This window comes from Camelina sativa, chromosome 12, assembly GCF_000633955.1.
Source record: "Camelina sativa cultivar DH55 chromosome 12, Cs, whole genome shotgun sequence".
NCBI classification, from domain to species: domain Eukaryota; kingdom Viridiplantae; phylum Streptophyta; class Magnoliopsida; order Brassicales; family Brassicaceae; genus Camelina; species Camelina sativa.
In genome coordinates, this window is record NC_025696.1 from 23,870,927 (window position 1) to 23,881,378 (window position 10,452).

Genomic DNA, 10,452 nt, shown 5'->3' on the forward strand with positions numbered 1-10,452 from the left:
AAAAAAAAAAAAAAAAAAATTCAGATTCTTCTCGCTAAAACGACAAAAAGCTTTCTACAGCAATCTGACCACAATAATGGCGAGCAACGAAGAATTCTCTGAAGATTCAAACTCTAATGGAATAGACTCATTCGATGCTGTCAAACAACGTTTCAAGGATCGATCAAAGGTGCACGAGAATCCGATTTTCACCATTTCATTCCTTTTTTTTTTTGTTTCCGATTTTTGGATTTTGACTTCTGCGCCAATTTTTTTGTTAATGACAGAAAGTTGTTCAGACAAGAGAGTTGCTGTCTAAACAAGCGGTGCAAACGCGTGAGATCTTGTCGAAACAAGCCGTTAAGATCGCTAAACAAGCCGAAGAACATGAGAGATTCATCAATAAGGTTATTATCTCTTTTCTTTATTCAATTTTGTTTCATGTTTGATTTTTTTTTTTTCTTCTTTTTTATCTAGTTCTTTCGTTTTGAAACAATGTTTCTTTTGTTCTGTAAATATTTAAACAGGTGACACATCTTGTTGGTGTGCTTGGATTTGGAGGTTTTTGTTTCCTACTTGGTGCAAGTAAGAATGTGATTTTGATGTTTATTTCTCCTTTTGTAGTTGTTGTTGTCAGAATTAAAAGATTGATGATGTTTTTGGTTCTCAGGGCCTCAGGATATACCTCTAGTTTATTGCTTATTCTATGTGATCTTTGTTCCTCTGAGATGGATTTATTACAGGTTTAAGAAATGGCATTATTATCTTCTGGTAATATGTCTCTTACATTATTACATACACCCCCTTTTTAGGTTTTGGGATAAAGAAATTGTATTTTGATTAAACCAGTTGTTGTTGTTGTATGTGATAGGACTTTTGCTACTATGCCAACACAATCTTCTTGGTTGATCTTCTTCTCTATCCTAAGAATGAAAAGCTTTTCATGGTTTGCTTTTCCTTTGCAGAGGTATGCTTTATCCATTACATGTATGGGATTGTTTTGTGTCATTGTGTGTGTGCGTGCCGATTTATCAATTGGTTGTGTCTTGTGCTCAGGGACCGTTGGCGTGGGCAATTATTGTCTGGCGTTGCAGTCTTGTTTTTAGTTCCCCGGATAAGATTGTTAGTGTGCTTATACATCTCTTACCTGGTGAGTTATATCATCTTCTTGTAACTCTCAGTGTTGACTAAGAAATGTTAAGAGATTCATATTGCTAAAGTCGATGGCTTTGTTTCAGAATATTGCATCTTGTTTAGGATTTTGTATCCTGTACACGTAATCACATGGTTCTCTGTTGCATACCTTGGATAAGATTTGTTTATGCAGTAAAAGCAAGCCATGAATAATGCTGACGAGTTATTGAAGCTTTATCTCTCTCTCCTTGATTATTTTCTTCTTGCAATGACTTTGGTTTCAGGGCTCGTGTTCTTCACGATTAGGTGGTGGAATCCAGCGACATTTGCAGCGATGCACCCTGTAGGCACTGATCGTAGGGTTTCATGGCCTTATGTGGAAGACAAAGCTTACCTTTTTACATGGCTGTTTCTCATCCCCTTGGTCGTTTATACTCTTTGGCAAGTGCTCTATTTTCTAATCGTCAATGTCCTGCGTAGGCAGAGGCTCCTGAGAGATCCTGAAGTTATGACTTCTTACAGGTATCATCCCTGCTGCATCTATCTCTTGTACTTGGACCCCTCAGATTGGCAGTATGTTAACGTTGAATGCATGATCAGTTACTGAAGAAATGTTATAGGTCCAAACGTCCAGTAGCTCCTTCGTCTAGTTAATATTATCTTGGTCTGAGATAATCTTGAATTGGTGATTGTTTAAAATTGGTAGTATGTGTCAAAGCCAAATTGGTAGTATGTGTCCAGCCATTTTTAAATTGCTATTCTGTAAATGTTTCATAACTAAAGTCTACAACACAATAATACGTCTTACCATAGACTGAACCTGTCTGATGAAATCCTCTGGTCTGTGCAGAGAGCTGTCGAAGAAAGCTGAAAAGGCAAACAATAAGTTGTGGCAGCTGAGCGGTATGCTAGGGGATCAGAACCGTATATGGATGTACATCCTATTCCAGGCCATCTTCACGGTGGCAACTATGGCATTGACCGTACCGATCTTCCTATCTTATAGACTGCACGTGATCTTTCAGATTCTAAAGATTTCGGCGGCAGTGTGGAACGGAGGGAGCTTTTTACTAGAGGTAATGCCTCGGCAAGTGATCCAGAAAGAGAAGAAGAAGAAAGCGGAGATGCAGCCGATAGAGGAGCAGCTACCGCATCATGAACCTGTGTCACATCCGAGTCAGAATGAGCCAGTATCTACTGAAACATGATGGTGTTATAACAGTACATGTAAAAAAAATAAAGTTTTCAAAAGGCATGCCAGAATCATGATTGGTCTTTTTTTTGTTCCTCATGTTTTTGTTCTATAAAGGTCTGTTTCTCTTGTTTGGTATACATCATTTTAAAAGCTTAATGTGAATGAACTTGTAGCTTCCTTTTCTATAGAAACTTGTTATTTGCTTTTTTTTAGCCAAAGTTTCATTCTTGCCTTGCTATTAGAAGACAACCTCGCTGATCACACTGCCTTTAATTGCATTATGTGAGATTAATTTACATTTGTAATGTTCGGAATTAAGCAAAGTAGCTTGGGATATGTTCTCCTTTGAGATGCTAAGAATTCGATCTGAGACACATTTTGTTTCTGATATCTGCTGAACAAAACAACCCCCACTATTGATCATAAAATTATTGTCACCGATCAAACTTATATGGCAGTTGATCAAACTGAACATTGTAACTTTTAATGGTTACTGTGGTCAGAGTGGACAATCTGTCAGCGGTATAGTCCATTCTATTACTGAAACGGATAATAAGTTGATGCGGACCAATTTTATACCAATTTTATTTGTATGTAAAACGATATGTGGTTGGTCCGCAGCAGTCTTTTTTAAAAAACATTAGATCTGCATTATTATGAGCATAATTGGTAAATGGTAAACAAAAAATGGTTCAATCCATAAACAGATTTATCTACCTTAACTACTGCAACCAATCATTAAACCCCTGTTTTAAAAATCCCCGTCTAGCATCAATTATACTCCGTAATATCGTTAGACCTATTTTCTCAATCTCGATTAATGAATAATCTCCGCCTAGCATCAGTTATCTAATTATGTCTGTCTAATTGATTATAATCTTCTAATCTAATTACTTTCCGCTTTTTTTTTTATACCAATTATTTTTTGAGCTAAATATAAATCAAACTTTTTTTTGTTATTAAACATTTAAATTAAGAGTTTGTGATGTTTTACAATAACTAGTGTACAAAATTTTAATGAAAATCATAAAATTTTATTTTAAAATTATACTTTTATGTATTTACTATAACTATAAAGACAATACTATAGTTTTATATTTTTATTTGATGTTTTTCTTTTAACGTAAACTAGGAATCGACCTGTCCGAGGTTTTTTTGCCAATTTTTTTTAATGTAAACCATTTCGTATTTCATACTTCAAAAGTTGTGTTAGAGAATCGTATGATTATTACTCACCATAACATATTGAATTGTTTAGATTGGGTTTAATATCACTGAAGTTATTTACATGTATATATTAATGGGTCACCTTATAAAAAAATATATTTTAATGGGTCAATAATTGTGAATATGAAAAAATTGTGGAAGTTTTATTTTATATGGCTGTTTTATACTTTTTTTTCTTGTAAGAGATGAGGAAAAAAAAACGAAAAGAAAAAAAAAAGAACTAAAACGACAAAGAAAGGGGTTCTCTTCTACTCATGAAATTTGTTGAAGAAGACGATTATTCAGCACATGATTACCCGTCAGATGTTATTCTCGTGTAACGTCCTAACCGCCACTTCTCAGTTGGTCATATGTCCAATCTATGTCTATGGGTCCATCTTTTTTAATGGGTCTCACATTCTATATATGAAATCTTGAATTTATAACAATCAATTTATTACGATATAATTAAATTTTTAATTTTAATTTTAATTTTTGGTTAGTTTGTGAATTTGAGATCATATTTATTGAAAAAAATTCCAAAATAAAATCAAATTAAAAATAATCTTGTAATTGTCAAGTAGTTATGTCAAATGCTTATTATTAAGATGATTGATGTAGTTATGATTTGTCCATATTAATTATGCATGTAATTAGGTCTTGTTTGGCAATGGATATATGATATGTTTGTTTTTATTTGTCTCCTTTTACTCTACTCCCTAATTAGCGCCCAACAATTTTAGAACCCCCCACTCGCAGTCGGCCGAGAAAAGAAGAAAGAACACAAAAAAGACAGTTACTGAAATTCAAATTCTCCTCAACAACTTTGGCTTCTACAAAATCCTCCCAAACAAATTAGGGTTTCTGAAAAAGAAAAGAAATGGAAGGCAGCAAAAGCGAGGCAGTGTTCGAGTCCATGAATCTAAATCCTCAGCTTTTCATCAACGATGCTATCAACACCATTGAAGACTACGTCGACGCAGCCTTTGAATTCTATGGCCAGTGAGTTCCTTCATCACTCTCTTCTTTCTCTCTCTCTTTTTTTTTTTTTTCTCAAGAAAGCCCAAGCTTTTTTTTTTTATTTTTTTTTCTAACCAAGGGGTTTTGGGTTTGATTGATGCTTACATTGTGCAGAGAAGCATCCAAAATTCTCAAAATCGATGGATCTGATCCAGCAAAGTCCCAAGATTTATCAAACGTGAGTGTTATGATGGGTGGAAATTTCATCTGATTCTTGTTCTGCTAAATCTTTTTCTTACTCTTGTCACATTTTCTTTTAGAGTATAGAACGTGTTCGTAATTTGATTCAATCGGTTATGGACAAGCGTATGGAGATGTGGGAAGTCTATTGTGTTAAATACTGTTTTGCAGTTCCTGATGGTTTTGTTCTCCCAAAGACTGTGAGTCTATCTCCGTCATCGTCTCTCCCTAGCTAGTATAGTGTGATTTGCTGATTCATATTTGTTCTTCAGCAGGAGGAGTCGTCGTCGTCGTCTGTTTACTCTGACCAGGAAATGAAAGATCAGGATTTGGATGCACAATTGGATTCTTTAAGGGATAAGCTTAATTTGGTTAGAGACACACAAAAAAAAAAAACTGATACTTTTGATCATTCTTCTCTTACATTTTCGTTTCTTTTTTAAGTGTGATATTTTGTGATTTAGGTAGGAAAGAGGTCTGAAGAACTCGACTCTGAGCTCCAGGCTTTAGAAAGAGCTTCGGCTTCGAGGGAACAGTCTGTGAGGCTCGTTAATGAGGCTTTGGAGCTTTATGATGAGTCCTCTGTTGGTGAAATGTTCAAAGGTAATCAAGGTGCATACTTTATTTAGTCTTCCAGATCTCTGGATTCACTTCAGTAGAATGAGTTGGCTATGTTTTATATATTAGTTTTTGATGACCCTCAAAACTCTCCTCCACTTAGCCTGTCAGTCTTCAACATGACCAAATCGATATTTTTTCCGCGGTTACCTAGTATTTTGAGTATTGTCCGGGTCTCACTTGTTTAGTCATTGGTATATTGACATCTCTTGATTGACTTCAATGAAATTAGCTCTTGATGACCCTCAAAACTGTTCTCCACTTAGTTAGTCTGTTAGTCATGAACACGACCAAATCGACATTTTTTTTTTCTTTTTTCTTTTTGCTTCTAGCTAGTATTTTGAGTAATGTCCTGGTCTCACTTAGAATGTAGATATGATATCTCCTTAGTCCTTATCATCTTCTGGAGATATATTTTTAAATGGTTTTGATGAGATTTACCTGATCTCGTTTAGGATTATATATTAGCAGGTAGTGGTAGTCCATTTTTTTCCTTTTTTCTCTCTCTCAGAAATACCTTTGTTTGCTTGATTGTTCATAGTATGACTAGAGATTACTTGCATCTCAAATATTGGTGTTTTGCAGAGATGGCAAAAGTTGCATCAGACCTTCGTGCAAGGGTCGATACGCTGAAAACAAGAAGAATGAAAGCCAGTGAAAGCGGTAAAGTAGAGACGCTGAATAACCATGGCAAAGAGTTTTCGGCAATGACTTCTGGTAACAAGATTTAACATTGTTGTGATATTACATAGTTCGAATAATAAATATGTTGCATGGCTTATGATCTTCCTTCATGTTATGTGGTGGTTCTCAGATGGAAAGCTTGAAGACCTCGAAAAGTTTCAGGCCGAGTTAAGGAAGATGTAAACCTCTGCAGGAAAACAATTGTGATTTGTCTAGGATAATGTCTCTTAACTGACTTGACATCTGCTCTTTAAACTTTAAAGACTACGTCGTTTCAGGCTTACCAAACGGGTCACTTGTCCTGGCTTCAAATGTTTTCATTAAAAAAGTTCATCCTTATGAGTGAGAGAACTCAAGAATTAGAGCAACTAACCAGAAACAAAATTCGGTATAACATTTTGTGTATAAGATTTCAGAATTCGGTATAACAGTTGTCTAGTTGTATAATTAGAGACAACTAAAGACATTGTTGCCCTTTTCTTCTTCCCCTAAATCGATTTCGAGTTTTAGAACCTTAGAACCCTAAAATTTCAGAAAAACAAATTTGTTTTGAGAGAATGGTGAGAACAAGTATGAGGTGTTAGAGGGTGCTGGAAACTTCAGTGTGAACCTCCTTCACTGAAGTTTCCAGTACCCTCTAACACCTCATACTTGTTCTCACCATTCTCTCAAACCAAATTTGATTTTCTGAAATTTTAGGGTTTTAGAGTTCTAAAACTCGAAATCGATTTGGGGAAGAAGAAGAGGGCATCAATATCTTTAGTTGTCTCTAAAATTAACCATGTGGAATTATATTTTAATCCTGGTTAACATTTCTGTCATTAGAGTTAACAGTCGTTATGTCGTAAGTATGGATATACCGTTATTAATAAAATGAAGGTTTTTAAAGACAACGGAAATTAAACTAGGTATTTTTTGGGAAATTTAATAACTAGAGGAATTAAACGGCCAAAAAAATATTAGATGGCGTATTTTTCGGGTTTTTTCCCATATAAGATATACACATTTTTATTTTGGGTAATATTAGTAGATAGCACAAATATGAAGAAAAATAAAGAAAATACCACAACAACATTTTTTGATAGGTAAATACCATAGGGCCCACGTTTTTTTGGAGTAAAAAGACACAATCACCCTTTTTGTTTTATTGTTAGATAGAAAGAGTGAAAGATTTGGTGTGATTTTTAAAAATAGCATGTAATATTTATATTTTACATGTTATATTGAACTAAATAACATTTAGTTGTAAACCCAAACCGACATAGTCTCGTTTTAATTGTAAAATCTAAACCCTAACCATCTAATTTCGTTTTAATTGTAAAATCTAAACCCTAACCATCTCATTTGTGAACCCAAACCGACATATAATTTCGTTATAATTGTAAAATCTAAACCCTAACCATCTCATTTGTGAACCCAAACCGATATATAGTTTCGTTCTTATTGTAAAATCTAAATCCTAACCATCTTATTTGTGTATCCAAACCGACATATAATTTCGTTTTAATTGTAAAATCTAAACCCTAACCATCTTATTTGTGAACCCAAACCGACATATAATTTCGTTCTAATTGTAAAATCTAAACCCTAACCATCTCATTTGTGAACCCAAATCGACATATAATTTCGTTCTAATTGTAAAATTTAAACCCTAATCATTTCATTTGTGAACCCAAACCGATATATAATTTCGTTCAAAAACAAAAATGACGTGATATTTTTAAAAATAACATGTAATATATGTAATGGGTATAAAAGTAATTGTATATAAGGAGAGAGAATGCCATGTAGGCCCTATAGTAGTTTCTTAATTACTTTTAATTTTTGTGGTATCTAGTGCATATTCCCTTTTATTATTTTTCACCATTTCTTTTTTTTTTCTTTTTCTATTTTCTTGTTTAACATTTTCATCCCTGCCTCATTTTATCTATTACGAAAAGTTGCTCAAATTTGCAATTCCATTTGAAAAAGTTGTTAAATTCACTGCATATTTGGTATATTGTTTTTCAAATAGAATGAATCTTCAATATTGCAACTGAAAGAGGTCTGCTGATTTTTTTTAGAAGTTGTAAAGAGAAAGGGAAAAGAACTTGACCCCAAAAAAAAGAATAATCACTTTCAGTCTTTCACTCTCAATCACACAATGGTTTGTCCAGTGAGCTTAACAGTTTTTAACTCAAATATTTTAAAAGAAGAAATTTAATAAAGAAGACAATTGTCTATGAATAAAATAGATTTTAAACAAACGATTACGAAAACACACTTACATCCTTGATGTAATTCAAAATCCAGAACTTTATATTAGAATAACATGAGAAAACTAGTACTGTCCCAAAAAAAAAAAGAGAACCATCCCCATTAGGTGCTAAACCAGAACGCAAAAAGGCTTCCTAAGCAACTGGCATTGCTGGATAATCTGTGCTTGTTAATGGAGCTTCTGGCATAAGCGCAGCCTGAGTAACAACCTGAGCAGGCGCGACGTTAACATCTTCATCCTTTGGTGTATGGATGATAACAACATCAGGCAATGGTGTCATCGGTCCATTTTTGCCCTTGGGGTCCCAGTCAAGCATGATCTTCACCTTGAGGCCTAACACACCCTGCACATACGATTAACCAGACTCGGGTCACACAAGAGATCTCTAGATATAAAGTGGTTCAAGCAACGGATTCCCAAGTTAAATGTTGCTCAGTACTACAAAAGTTCAGACACTCAGAAGAACTGACCTGTCTAAGAAGAACATGTCTCACTGCAGCATCAATGTATTCTTTGGTTGGTTGACCTGAGGAAACCATGTAACCATCCTTGAACTTCATCGACTTAGCACGTGCAGCACGGAGTTTTCCACTCACAATGACCTGCAAGCATTTGGTAAAACGATAAGAACACTGTATAGGTAATAGTATAGTGGACGAAAAAGACAACAGTAGGGTTTTTACTCACTTCGCATCCTTTGGCTCCACTCTCCATAACAAACCTCAATACACCATAGCAAGCCCTATGAAACAAGAGATCACAGCGGTATTAACATTATCAGATGCGGAGAAGAACACATCAAAACCAGATTTAGGAGAATATTATCAAATTTAAGACGAGCCTGACAGGTTCAAGGATTTGAATAGCTAAGCAACTAATTCAAACCCAATACCTATTGCGATAATCAAAGGTAGCAAGTAAATAAGAATAACTCACTACACTAGTTCTACAGGACGCAGCCAACAAGTCCAATATTGATGCTCGATCAGCAGCAAAACATGTTTACAATACACAATATATGATACGCAGTTTGTAATTCTGCATGAATTGAAAATGACATTGGATTGATACATAGCTAGACTACATTAACACATAGCCTACGCACCACAATTTGACATGCCTTCATCTAGAAAAAGATATTAAAGACACTTCATACATAAACACATTCTTAAACAGCAATCCTGAACCAGTTAGGCATAATGTGCATATACAAACAGCAAGCTAACAAATCAACACCTCAACGTTAGCAACAAAAGGACGCAGCAATAGAAACGTGTCATACCTACGGACAGCAAGACCACCAAGAAGCTTGTAACGTAGAGACTCAGCCTGGGCAATAGCACAGAGACCTCTGTTGTTGACCTTCTCCGCATAAAGCTCAACACTATCCTGAGGAAATTTGAATCTCTTTTGTACAAGAGATGTCAACTCCCTGATCCTCCTTCCCTTCTCACCTAAGAGGAAACAGAGTATCATCATATCAATATAAACCAGAGAGATAGAAAAATCCGAAACTGAGCAACGATTAACGAAAATGAACCAACATACCAAGAACGTTTTGAGTACGAGTGGCTCTAATGATGATTTCAGTACGCATAGGAGTGACACGGACCTCAACACCAGAGTAACCATCCTCAGCAAGCTCTCTCGTCAAAACCTCATTGAGCTCAGCGTAAAACACACCATCGGCTACGAACTACAAAAAAAACTCAAAACACTTAATCCGTGTGAAGCTCAAAACACGATACATTGGTATAGAGAAAGAGAGGGAATGGATAAAGATTATACCTTTCTCTTCTTGCTGATCTGGGTCGCCATGTTTGTCTCAGAGCTTCGGGTGGCTACAGACTTAAAACCCTAATTTTGGAGATGGTGAAAGGAGTGAAATGATAAAATAGTGTGGATATATAAAGTCAAGAGTAAGGCCCAGCCTTTATAGGCCCATTTCTTGGCCTTCCTTGGCCCATTATACGGAATAAAATTCTAATAATGTAAATTACAAGAGGGAATAAAATAAATCTGATGTAAGAAAAATGAATAAAATGTAATTTCGAATAAATATTTTCTGGAAAAAATTATTCAAATCGCCATTTTGCAATTTTAACTTTAATCTCTAACAAATGCTTGTCAATTTCCTGAAATTCAAAAAATAATATGCAATATATAACTCTTTTTTTAA

The 10,452-nt window shown here is 34.9% G+C and overlaps 3 protein-coding genes across 6 annotated transcripts in view; 2 read left to right on the plus strand and 1 right to left on the minus strand.

Moving 5' to 3' along the window:
* LOC104732526 (uncharacterized membrane protein C776.05-like) overlaps positions 1-2,491 on the plus strand; it is a 4,616-nt gene extending 2,125 nt beyond the window's left edge. The window contains exons 1-8 of one of the 2 annotated variants that reach the window (XM_010452077.1): positions 7-169; positions 267-386; positions 507-564; positions 650-750; positions 851-946; positions 1,036-1,129; positions 1,398-1,635; positions 1,964-2,491. In XM_010452077.1, the coding sequence (XP_010450379.1) occupies positions 77-169; positions 267-386; positions 507-564; positions 650-750; positions 851-946; positions 1,036-1,129; positions 1,398-1,635; positions 1,964-2,321 (1,158 nt within the window). In that variant the 5' untranslated portion in view covers positions 7-76 and the 3' untranslated portion in view covers positions 2,322-2,491. Of the gene's footprint in view, positions 1-6; positions 170-266; positions 387-506; positions 565-649; positions 751-850; positions 947-1,035; positions 1,130-1,397; positions 1,636-1,963 lie in introns of those variants that run through there. The other variant, XM_010452078.2, reaches the window with a different exon arrangement.
* On the plus strand, positions 4,248-6,367 carry LOC104732528 (protein MIS12 homolog). Of its 2 annotated transcripts, none has more exons than XM_010452079.1 (7): positions 4,248-4,516; positions 4,649-4,712; positions 4,795-4,914; positions 4,987-5,085; positions 5,179-5,317; positions 5,918-6,049; positions 6,147-6,367. In XM_010452079.1, the coding sequence occupies exons 1-7, from the start codon at positions 4,395-4,397 to the stop codon at positions 6,197-6,199; spliced, it is 729 nt and encodes a 242-aa protein (XP_010450381.1). In that variant the 5' UTR covers positions 4,248-4,394; the 3' UTR covers positions 6,200-6,367. The 2 variants fall into 2 exon arrangements, with proteins under 2 accessions (XP_010450381.1, XP_010450382.1); XM_010452080.1 differs by having other exon boundaries at positions 4,990-5,085.
* LOC104732529 (40S ribosomal protein S3-3) overlaps positions 8,232-10,452 on the minus strand; it is a 5,156-nt gene continuing 2,935 nt past the window's right edge. Inside the window, exons 1-6 of one of the 2 annotated variants that reach the window (XM_010452081.2) lie at positions 10,062-10,159; positions 9,822-9,969; positions 9,556-9,727; positions 8,961-9,015; positions 8,744-8,875; positions 8,237-8,616 (exon numbers count right to left, since the gene is read on the minus strand). In XM_010452081.2, coding sequence (XP_010450383.1) covers positions 8,407-8,616; positions 8,744-8,875; positions 8,961-9,015; positions 9,556-9,727; positions 9,822-9,969; positions 10,062-10,091 — 747 coding nt within the window. In that variant the 5' untranslated portion in view covers positions 10,092-10,159 and the 3' untranslated portion in view covers positions 8,237-8,406. Of the gene's footprint in view, positions 8,617-8,743; positions 8,876-8,960; positions 9,016-9,555; positions 9,728-9,821; positions 9,970-10,061; positions 10,160-10,452 lie in introns of those variants that run through there. The other variant, XM_019234199.1, reaches the window with a different exon arrangement.